Source organism: Aquarana catesbeiana, linkage group LG02, assembly GCF_042186555.1.
Source record: "Aquarana catesbeiana isolate 2022-GZ linkage group LG02, ASM4218655v1, whole genome shotgun sequence".
Lineage (NCBI taxonomy): Eukaryota > Metazoa > Chordata > Amphibia > Anura > Ranidae > Aquarana > Aquarana catesbeiana.
The window spans coordinates 165289627-165302001 of record NC_133325.1 but is presented as its reverse complement, the minus strand read 5'-3'; the positions used below and the strand labels follow the sequence as shown (position 1 = coordinate 165302001).

Below are 12375 nucleotides of genomic sequence, written 5' to 3'. Positions count from 1 at the left end.
TATCTTTCAAAAAATGTTTCCCAGTGCTAAACCTTTTATCCAATTTCTAAACTGCAGCATGTGTAAATGTCAAAAGCCAACATAAAGGAATAGCAGTGGTTAAAAAAGCCCTTGTGGGTTTAACTAAACTATTTTTGGGGTTAATTCTCCTTTAAGGGGGTGTGGAAAGGGGCGTGTCCTATGCCTACATACTTTTGCTAGTATGTGTCCCTCATTCCCCTCTCAAAAAGTTGGGAGGTATGTATAAGCCAGTGGTTTTTACAAAGGTGGAAGGCCTGGATCAAAGGTAAGTGTAGCAAATTGATTTCTTTCCATGGTCTGAGAGCTTGTTCTGGCAGTACAGACACCATGACACAGTGTTGCAGTTCTGACAGTGCAGGTACTGTCATACCATAGGATATTTCACACAGGGATATGATGCAGAGCCACAGTCCAGGAATGCTGATCATCATACTATTTAAGGTCATGCTCTGATCACTTCTGAGTAAGCAACTAGTTGGTGAAAAAATGCTGACTATTGAATAATGATGTCTGAAAGTAACACAAGTACCCAAGGGCTACAGGTTTGCCACCAAGAATTTATATTGTTGGCTATGAAAATAAGAAAGAATTTGCACATTGCTCCAGTAGGGTTTCCATGATAAACTGTTTGGGCGCTTTATAGCAAAAATGCATCCCCTGTAAACAATGTGGGCTTGAAACCAAAGTGGAAAACTACATCCAGATCTTCATAATCAAGCCTCCCTACGTGTCCATGCTGCAGACTCCAAGAGTACAGACCAAGTCACTTTTGCAGCATAGAAGTCAGACTTGGCATATCCATGAATAACCTCTTTGTTCACTAGATGGCAGTAAACTCATATTATAGGCTAGAGAATGAGAATGGTTGGAAACAAGATTCTAAAACTTCCAGTATGACTAGTCCATCAATTCAAAGGCAATCAAACCTTTACCTTAATCAGCGATAAATATTATTCTTTGCATGTATAAAGAACACATCTTTGTAAACAAAACTGGTACTTAGGTATGTAAACTTAAAGAGAAGGATCTCTATTGCCCATAAAAAACAGTGATTTTTCTTATGTAAGATCTAATATGAAAATATGAAATAGTAGATGGATAATCATGTATTTGGGCTTTTGAGGCCTCAGACCTAAGGCTTTGTCCTTCTGCCACACGGCCATATCGATGTTGGGAAAGATAGCTGTGATGACGTTGGTGAATCATATTCCTATCCTTTGGAACATCAAGGACGTAAAAAATTTGTTTTCTTTACCTGTTTTTTAAGATCTTTCTGCAATGATTTGGCCTCATGTACACGGGGTGTCAAAAACACTACTCGTAAGAGCATTTGGCTTTTTTTTTTACCCTCAATGTTAACTTATGTGTCTTTGCACACATAGGTGCTTACAGGCATTTAGAGAAAGAAAAAAAACCCACCACTTGCATGTTCGTGAGAGGAGCGTTCCAGTAGAAAAAAAAAGCTGAACGTGTGTAAACGTGTCTAAACATGGCTAAGCGCTAGGTGCACTTAGCACTGGAAAGTTCATTCATTTCAATGACTAGAATACATTATTATTCTGGCCAATGACATGAATGAACTAGGTACAATCGACTATTGTAGCATTTGGTCTTCATCATGGCACCAGCAATGCAGTGGGAATATCAGGGTCCCTATACTGTTGCGAATGTAGGGGCTAGAAACTAGCATGGAAAACACAACTACTACCAAAGTTGCATAATCGGGCCTCCATAGATGTCCACACTGCACATACTATCTTGTAGTAAACCCTCACGGTTTTTCACTTTAATGCGTTCTATGCATTAAGGCAGTGGTCATCAACCCTGTCCCCAGGGCCCACTAACAGGACAGGTTTTATGTATTACCTTGGGGAGATGTAGACTAGAATACTGCAATCACTGAGCAGCAAATGATATCACCTGTGATGTATTTCAGTTATCTTGCAAACCTGGCCTGTTAGTGGGCCCTGAGGACAGGGTTGATGACCACTGCATTAAGTTGAAAAACCTTTTGTACTGCAGTACTCCCCCCAGACCCCCCTTCCCCCCTTTTTCTTACCTGAACCCGATCGTTCCAGCGACGGGGATGAGCACAGCAGCTCCAGCCGCTGTCTTGGGTCCTCAGTGACATGGGAGTCGGGGGCGGGGCTGAGTCCTGCTGTCTGCGTCAATGGATGCAGCAGGACTAGGGAGTGCCCCCATGGAATGTGGCTCTCTGTGGGGGCACTCAAGAAAAAGGAGGAGCCAGGAGCACCGCGGGGGAACCCCAGAAAAGGAGGATTGGGGCCACTCTGTGCAAAACCCTTGCACATAGGAGGTCAGTATAACATGTTTGTTATTAAAAAAAAACAAAGCTTTACAATAACTTTAAAATATACTTAAGGACCGGAAGGATTTGCCCTCTTAATGACCAGGCCATTTCTTGTGATACGGCGCTGTGCCGCTTTAACTAACAATTGCGCCGTCGTGTGATGTTGTACACAAACAAAATTGATGTCCTTTTTTTCCACAAATAGAGCCTTCTTTTGGTGGTATTTGATCACCTCTGCGGTTTTTATTTTTTGCGCTATAAACAAAAAAAGAGCGACAATTTTGAAAAAAACAACTAAATATTTTTACATTTTGCTATAATAAATATCCAAAAAAAAAAAATGTAAAAAAAAAAAATTTCTTCATCAGTTTAGGCCAATATGTATTCTTCTACATATTTTTTTTTTTTTTTTTTTAAATCGCAATAAGGGTATATTGATTGGTTTGCGCAAAAGTTATAGCATCTACAAAATAGGGGATAGATTTATGGCATTTTTATTATTTATTTACTTTTTACTAGTAATGGCGGCGATCTGTGATTTTTAGCAGGACTGTGACATTGCGGCGGACAGGTCAGACACTTTTGACACCTTTTTTGGGACCAGTGACATTTGTACAGCGATCAGAGTAGAGCTAAAAAAAAAGCCTCTGATTACTGTCTGTTTACATACACAGATCCCCGTTCTGGCTCTCTGAGGAGCGATTGCGGGTTGGCTCCGGAGTTGCGCTGCAGTCGAGCTGCTGGTGTGCGCGCCCCCTATACCCTTTAAAGCGACCCCTGTACAGCTACGGCGATTCGCGCAGGGGAGCCAACCTGCCACCATATAATGCTGGTCGGCAAGTAGTTTAATGGTATTCAAACCTCTTTTACACAAGCTAGCTAATAGTAAAGATTTAAAGGTTTAATGGCCTCAAGACTTGCGCATTAAGCTGATGATAAGATGATGACCAATTGCCTGCTAAAAAAGTTATTTTCTCCAGGTATACAAGCTTCTAACTTTCATCATTGTTTGACCAATAACTTTGGACAAGTATCAACATTTGTAATGGAATTCCCTTCACAAGACATATCATTTTTAGCAATGCTTACTTGTTGTTGGTGGCCTGTTAGTTGGTGTATCAGTCACTGTGGGACTGCTAACATCTTTTAACAAGCCATTTATACTGGCTGATGGGCCGCAAGAAGAAATAGCTCTAGGAGGTCTCTTTCCAGGTACTTTCACTGTTGTTCTCAAAAGGTCCATCTCCTTCCCATGTGTGTTGTGCAAGTAGTCCTATAAGACAGGTGAAATACAAATGTGATTAACAATTTAGTTATTCAATACTGAATAAAAGCATAGGGAGGGAAAAGCACATGCAGTACATCAGATATCTGTTTTTTTCCATTTATTTATCCTATCTAATCAAAGGAAGGCTTCTCTGTCTATTTAGCTTATGCCTCTACTGATAACGTTGGCTGTAATTATCACCCTCCTTATTGTTACCATGCTAGTAAAAGCATTTTATAGCATCCTGCTGTAGCTATGGTCTCCAGTGGTCCATGCGAAACAGCAAAATAATGAATAGGGCCAATGAGAATTAAAAAAAATTGATTTCTGCAAATATAATCTGACATTAAAAGTGAAACATTAAAACAGCACCACAATTTTTTTTCAATGCCACAGCCACTAAGAACAGTTGCTACTACTCTGATCATAACTTTAACCATACAGTATAAATGTAGTGTAAATAATACAATAATCACTCAAGCAAAGAGGGGCTAACCTCAAGTGGACCAGTCCCTTATAGCGATTTAAGTATTCCCTGTTCCTGCAAAGGATACCTGTAGCAGGAGACTAGTGAATTCTGCTTGCTAATAATCCAGGGATGCACTGGGTACTCTGCTGATGATCTGCACCTGCCATGCATGGTCTGAGGCATACCAAGTGAACAAACCTCTCCTCCTTGTCCAGAGGCTGCCAGCTGGAAGGAACCAGTTTCCAAGGAATTATCATGGTATCATCTAGTGCAGGGGTCTCCAAACTTTGTAAACAATAGGCCAGTTTACTGTCCTTCTGGCTTTAGGGGGCCAGACTAAGGCCAGTGGGAGTAAAAAATTCCCTGGCATCAGTGCCTCATCATTGGTTGTAATAGGAGGAATAGTGCCCCATTGATGATATCAATGAGAAGAATAGTGCCCCAGTGATGGGATCAGTAGTGGGAATGGTACTCCATTATTGGTGTAAGTTGGTGGAATAGTGCCCCAAGGGCCATATATAGGCAAGCAAAGGGCCACATCTGGCCCCCGGGCCACAGTTTGGAGACCACTGATCTAGTGCATCCAGCATAGGATCCAGACTACCTCTCTTGACAAAAGAATGACTCGCATTTCTTCTGCATGGTGAAGACAAGGCAGCACCGAGATGGTATCCAACCAGTGGACCTGCCTGAGGCAGGATCCCATGATGAAGAAAGAACCACCTGTTCTGGAAGACCAGAATGCAGGTGTTTGATCCCCAGTGAGAGACACCCCCAGGATATGGAGAGATAAATCCCTAACAGCCAACTGAACAAGAGGCTGATTGATCACAACTGCTCCATAAAGACAGACACCATGGAGACAGGTGCAATAGACTATTCATGAACTAGATCAGTAACAGTGGAGAAAAGTAGACCATGAGAGGAGGGTCCCCCAACAACCCCCGCTTCTGAAAGGAAGGATAGAGGGGTAACTTCCTGTCTGGTGATGAGAAACCTGAGAATAAACCTGCTGTGGACCTTTTCAGCAAGAAACGGTTGATTACCCTCAACTACAGCTAACAGGCAGTTTCCAATGCTAAAACTTGTGGGAGATGTTGCCAAAAAATGATCCTTGATGCCTACTCTCTTCACCAGAGGTCATCTGGGTATCCCATAATAGGGTAGTTGGGAAAAGGCACTAGGCCAAACACAGAATGCAAAGCTCTGAGATGTATCAGGTGTGCCTGAGTGACCCTATTTAGGAGCTGACACAGGAAATGGAACAAGGGATCCAGGGGTGTAAGAAAACCACAGTAAGCAGGGAACCTACATTAATTGGTACATTAGCACAGGGAAGAAGGAAAGCAGTTATTAAGCGTTTCAAGGGATTAGCCTGTGAATATACAATAAAGGGGTATGCTCTGCAACTGAATGCTCTAAAGGCAAATTAGTCACAGACGCACAAGGATTCACAATCAGCCTCCCACTTGTAGAAGAGGGGGAGCATCTTTATGCAGTAAAGGGTTTTAGTTGGTTTCTGACTTACAGTTTCGTAGGCTACCTGAGAAACAGGTTCTGAGGGTCTGGGAGCACCTACTGCAGTCAGTCAACCTTTCCTTGGACCCCTTACATTGAGGCAGTTGTATACTCTGGCCTTCCATGGGATGCTTAATGATGGTACCAAGTGTACAATACAATAATACAAGTTATGTACAGTATAAACTTTTCCGGATTATAGTATACAGTGACTAAATATTTAATGCAGACTTTCCAAGAGCAACAGTTGCTATTTTCAACATTGTTATTTTAGCTTTGATTTGTTTTTTGTCCATTTTGTTTTTTAATAAAGGACCCACATTTATTTATCCCTTACAAAAAATATTCTGTGCTACAGAAAGAAAGAGTGATTCCTGAATATACTCACATTAATACTTGGATGATAGAGCAATACTCCATTACTTGTCAATGTAACATACTTCTTCTTCCACTCCTTGTTCAGAGAATTACCACTGCGTTTCATTAAAAAGCTCTGCAATGTAAAAAGTACAAAATGTTTAAAAGCCACAAAAGCCATCACTGTTTTCTGTTCAGAATTATTAAACATTATAAGGAAGCAGTGGTCAACTTTCTCCCCCCAACCCCCCCCCCCCCCCAGCGTTTGTCCCCTAAATCCTCTAACAATGCTTCATCTTAAACATTGTAAAGTTTTTCAATGCCAAACATTAAACTGCTTAACAGGGGTAGGGGCTGGGATCTGTGACTTGTTTGGTATTGAGGATAAAGCAGCTTATAATACACTATGTAAGAAGCTCCCATTAAATAAGACGTTAGATTTTAATTTCAGGAGAACAGCCTGTATAATTTGGGCTGATGAAAGGAAATGCTGCATTTCAGCTTTAAAGTGGTTTTTAAGCCACTTCTAGAAAATGCTATAAAAAGAGGAAGCTATAGCTGGAAGTGAGATAAGGTCAGAGGGTATTAATTTGGGCAAAATTGGTAGTGTAACTATAATACCAAAGACCAATGTGTTTAGGCTGGCAGAATGGTATTGCAGCCTCAGAACAAACAAGGTGAAAATATATGTGTGTGTACAAAATTAAAAGGCATGTTCACAAATGCTAGAAGTTTGGTTATTAAAATGAAAGAACTGGAACTGCTGATACATGAGAAGGATTTACTCTTCATGGGAGTATCAGAAACCTGGTTTGACAGCTCACATGACTGGCTTGCGACTGTCCAGGGTTACTCACTATATCGAAGGGGCATCAAAGGTAGAGGGGGGGGGGGGGTATACCTATATGTCAAGAATAATTTGCTAGTGAATACAAGGGGTGACAATATTATTAGTATTATTATTATTATACAGGATTTTTATAGCTACAACAGTTTACACAGCGCTTTACAATATAAAAAGGGAGACAATACAGAGTTGTAAATGGCTTTGTATGTTGTTGCTAGTATCTTGAATCTAATTCACTGGGCAATTGAAAGCCAGTGTTGGTAAGGTAGATGAGTCTGGCAGCATGGCTGCAGCATTCATGATAAACTGAAGAGGGGGTAGCCTATATAGAGGTAGGCCAATGAGATAGGAGTTGCAATAGTCAAGGTGAGAGATAACAAGGGAGTGAATGAGTAGCTTGGTTGTTTCATTAGTTAAAAAGGGGCAAATTTTAGAAATGTTACAGAGGTGAAGTCTGCAAGCTTTTGACGATTGGATTTGGGGCTGAAAGGACAGGCCGGAATCTAGGATTACACCTAGTACCCTGGCATGAGGAGAGGGATTGATGGCTGCATTATTGATCTTGATAGAAAGGTCATGGAGGGGGGCACGGACAGAGTGGAATATTATCAGCTCGGTTTTAGAGAGATTTAGTTTAAGGAAGTGGAGCGACATCCACGCTGATATGTAAGTTAGTAATGCGAGAAGAGACTGAAGGAGTGAGGTGACGAGTGGAGATATAGATTTGGGCGTCATCAGCGTAGAGATGGTATTGGAAGTCATGGGAAGTTAAAGTGACCAAGGGAGGAGGTGCAGATAAAGAAGAGAAGGGGCCTTGGGGGACCCCTACAGAAAGAGGAAATGGAGAGGAGGAGACAGAGTTGTAGGTAAGACCCCATACACACTATTAGATTTTCTGCAGATTTGTATCTTCAGATTTATCAAAACCATGTAGTGCAAGGGCCTGCCTGACTGCATACAAATTGAAACTCTTAAGGTTTGACCTCATATTATATGGTTTGGGTAAATTTGAAGAGAAAAATCTGCAGAAAATCTAATAGTGTATATGGGGTCTTACACTGAAGGAGCGATGTGATAGGTAGGAGGATAGATGGGATGTCTTTAGAAAAAATATAACCCTACAAAGAATGCAATAAGAAATGTAAGACCATAATCATGGCTGCTAAAATAGACTATGAGACACACATTGTTAATGTTAACCACTTCCATACTGGGCCTATTCTGGCACTCCTCTCCTACATGTAAAAATCATAATTTTTTTGCTAGAAAATTACTCAGAACCTCCAAACATTATATATATTTTTTTAGCAGGCACCCACAGTATTTGTGCAACAATTTAAATATCAAAACAGTAAAGTTAGCCCAATTGTTTTATATAATGTGAAAGATGATGTTATGCCGAGGCTCTCCTGCTGCTGTCAGTCAAATCCTGTTACAAAGGAGTGGGGGGAGAGCGAGGCCGATACGCACTGTCTGTGTATATGGATGCAGGCAGCATGGCTCGGGATCGAGTCTTCAGGTGTACCACTATAGGACGCGGCTTCCTATGGTAGCACACCGAGAAGAGGAGGAGCCAGGAGTGCCAGTGGGGGATCCCAGAAGTAAAAGATCGGGGCTGCTCAAAGAATTTAGCCATGTTATAGGCAGACTGTTATTCCTAATCTTTAAGGACAGCTAACTGACTAGAATGGTACCAGCTGATTGGCAAAAAAGCGTGATACCAAAATTCAAAAAAAGCGCCAAGTTATGGTATATACCTGGAAAATACAGACCAGTTAGCCTAACATCAATAGTATGTAAACTTCTGGAGGGGATGATAAGGGACCATATCCAAGAAATTGCTGATGAAAGTAGCATTATTAGTAGTAACCAGCATGGATTCATGAAAGATCGTTCTTGCCAGACCAACCTGTTAATATTCTATTAGGAAATGCGCTGTAACCTGGATAGAGGAAGCTCTGTGGACATGATGTATCTGGATTTCACCAAAGCATTAGATACAGTACCCTATAATAGGCCTGTTGGTATTGACAATGGTGTATGTACCTAGATAGAAAACTAGTTATAGGAGCACGTCCAGAGGTTGATGATAAATAGAATATTTTCTAAATGGTCTGGAGTTGTAAGTGGGGTACCCCAAAGCTCTGTCCTGGGACCAATTATCTTTAACTTGTTCATAAATTATATAGAGGTTGGTTTAATAGTTCAATCTCAGTGTTTGCTAATGATAAAAAGCTAAGCAGGGTATTAAAGTGATTGCAAGGGCTCGTTTAAAAAAAAAAAAAAAAAATATATATATATATATATATATATATATATATATATATATATATATATATATATCAAACATATCATACTTACCTCCACTGTGCAGCTCGTTTTGCACAGAGGGGCCCCGAACCTGCTCTTCTGGGGTTCCCCGGCGGCTCTTGTGGCTCCTCCCCACATCAGATAACCCCCTGGGAGAAGTGCTCTCCAGGGGGGTTACCTTGTGGGCTTGCCCCCGAGTCCAGAATTTGGCATCCATAGAGGTCGAATGCAGGACCCGGCCCACCTCCCGGCGCCCGCGTCATTGGATTTGACTGACAGCAGTGGGAGCCAATTGCTGCGCTGCTATCAATCTATCTAATCAAGAACCGAGAACCCTGGGCAGAGAGACAGCTTGTCCCTGTGGGTCAAGTTCTAGGGCCCACGTAAGAAAAACAGGGTAGCTGCATAGGATGCATTAAGGTGAAAAAACATGTAGGTTTACAACCCCTTTAACTTCACAATAGGATACAGAAATCTTACAGGGCCTCAATAAAATAGCGGAGTGGGCAGCTGTATGTCAGGTGAGTTTCAATATTGAAAGATTAAACTAATGCATTTGAGCGCTAAAAATATAAATGCAAGTTACTCAATAGGGGGAGAATCTCTGGGGGAATTGAGAATAGAAAAGGATCTGGGGATCCTAGTAGATTACAGGCTCAATAATAGCATGCAAAGCCAAGCTGCAGCAAGCAAAGCTAGCAGACTATTATCATGCATTAAAAGGGGCATTTACTCAAGAAATAAAACAATAATTCTACCACTTTACAAAACTCTGGTTCGGACACATCTTGATTATGCCAAGTCCAGAGAAAAGCATCAAAGCTAATAAGGGGGCTTGAGGACCTCAGTTATGAGGATGGACTACAAACATTAAACTTATTCTCCCTAGAGAAGAGACGCTTAAGAGGAGATATGATCACAATATACAAATACTGTATCTAAATGGTGATTCTAGGAGAGGGAGATAACTATTCTCAGGTCACCTAAAAAGACAGGTGGCCACTCAAAATACCTAAACTGCATTTATTCTTAGAGCGGTAACAACGTGGAACTCTCTTGGATGGTGGTATCAGCAGGGAGTGTTGATATGTTAGTGAACGCAAAATATAGGAAATTGTAGTGACATAAACACACACATCAATTTTACCAACTATGTAACAGTGTGACTGAAACGTATTTATTAATAAGGTTACTGTTGAGTTAAAGAGGAACTGCAGTCTGCTCACATAATTTGTAATAAAAACATCTTTGCCATTCTGAAGCTTCCCTCCAACCACTTTGCATATTATTTTATATATACTGTGATTCTGTACTTGCTAAATATGCTGCAGAAATCTCCCTCCACTGAGTCTGGCTGCAACCATTTTAACTGTGGGCAGCTGAAGTTGCTGCCTGTTCACTTTCTGGATTTACACAGACACTCAGAGGCACACCTCCAGCTCTGCAGCTCTCATTGGCCCTCTTATGACTTATCCCCCTTCCCTTCCTGGCAAACTCTCACCAGAGTGAGAAAGAGAGAGCTGTGAATGATGTCATAAGCCTAGGCTTTTTACCAGATAAGAAACATGAAGTGGGATGTAGAAGGTATTTACTGGCTGAAAAAAATGTTTTACAATACAAATTTAAAACAACAAGGGCAGAGGATTTAATAGATGGAAAGATAAAAAGATTACTGAAGGTCTGCTTTAATAGGCCTCTGCCTGATAGGTAAAAGTGACTCTGAAGTTTAACTGGTGGGTAATATTATCACTTTAATTACCTCATTTGCTATAAAGAGCAACAAGTATTGGTGGACCCAGGGGCGGATCCAGGGGGGGGCAACGAGGCAATTGTGATGTGCCCCCTCCTAGAAATGCGGGTGAGTCAGAGAGCCGGCGAACGGCTCCGTAAATGAGAGAGCCGCCGGGCGGCTCCATAGGTGACAGAGCCGGCGAGCGGCTCCGTAAGTGAGAGAGCCGCCGGGCGGCTCCGTAAGTGAGAGAGCCGCCGGGCGGCTCCATAGGTGACAGAGCCGGCGAGCGGCTCCATAAGTGGGAGAGCCGCCGGGCGGCTCCGTAAGTGAGAGAGCCGCCGGGCGGCTCCATAGGTGACAGAGCCGGCGAGCGGCTCCGTAAGTGGGAGAGCCGCCGGGCGGCTCCTCAGGAGAGAGACAGCGGGCTGGCCCGGCGGCTCAGTTGGTGAGATGTGCCGGCGCCGCTCGATGTGTTTGTTGGCTGCTGGCCAATCAGGGAGCCGGTGGGCGGGGGAGCAGAGAGATGACATCATCTCTCACCGCCCGGCGCCCGCCCTGCATCCCTGCAGTTCCCCCCTCACCATGCAGGCAGCTGCGGCAGCAGAGAGAGTACATCATCTCTCTGCTGCCTGTCTCTGGGACACAAGAGACCACCTTAGCAGGTGGCAAGTGACAATCTTCATCTGGTGACAGGCGACGTGGCAAGTGACAATCTGCAACATGTGGCAGGCGACGTGGCAAGTGACAATCTGCATCTGGTGACAAGCGACGTGGCAAGTGACACACTCGGGGCTCCCACTGATTCTGCATAATGGTGAGTTAAACTATTTAATTTTTTATAACAATGTAATAATAGTAATAATGCGCTTCAGTCATCCTGACACCATAACAAGCATGGTGCCGTGATGACTGAAGCGCCAACACCAGCCATTTCCCCGATAGATGTACCCCAAAAAAATATATTTTCTGGCAGTGCCCCTCCCGAGACTAGACTCTGGATGCGCCCCTGGGTGGACCGTTAAAAACGTACAGTAGGGCTACATTTAGGCCAAATTGCAGCAGCAGGAATCTTTTGACGCTGGTCCCATTCACTATAATGACAGGTCACCACAGGTAATCGCTGGCTGTCATTATAGTGAATGGGGCTGGTGGCCGCACCTAGCTGCTTACAGCAGCAGCAGGAAACAGACGATTCCCATACATTTTGCCTAGATTTTCCTAAATCGTTGGTGTGAATGTAGCCTAAGTGCACTGTTAACAATTGTACCTCTGACCCCATTCTATATAACAGCTTTGCAGAAGTTGGTGAAGCTTTTTGTGCTGCAGGTTGCAAAGAAAAATGATGGGAGTGCTGTATGAATGACACCCGAAATCCCAGCACTTCCTTTATTCTTGAGAGAACTCTGGTAGTAGTTAGGTGGGTCACATGGTCCCTCTAAGGCCCCTTTCACACTGTTGATTTTACCAAGATTTTGACACGATTTCAGGGAATGCCTGTGTAGACTTGAGGTCTATGGACCTCAACTCCCATCAAAGTCAGACC

The 12375-nt window shown here is 42.7% G+C and overlaps 1 protein-coding gene across 3 annotated transcripts in view; it reads right to left on the bottom strand.

The window, feature by feature from the left end:
* AGAP2 (ArfGAP with GTPase domain, ankyrin repeat and PH domain 2) overlaps positions 1-12375 on the bottom strand; it is a 466034-nt gene that overhangs the window by 61061 nt on the left and 392598 nt on the right. For all 3 annotated transcript variants that reach the window (XM_073613744.1, XM_073613742.1, XM_073613743.1), the window contains exons 10-11: positions 5975-6079; positions 3422-3605 (exon numbers count right to left, since the gene is read on the bottom strand). In XM_073613744.1, coding sequence (XP_073469845.1) covers positions 3422-3605; positions 5975-6079 — 289 coding nt within the window. The remainder of the gene's footprint in view (positions 1-3421; positions 3606-5974; positions 6080-12375) is intronic.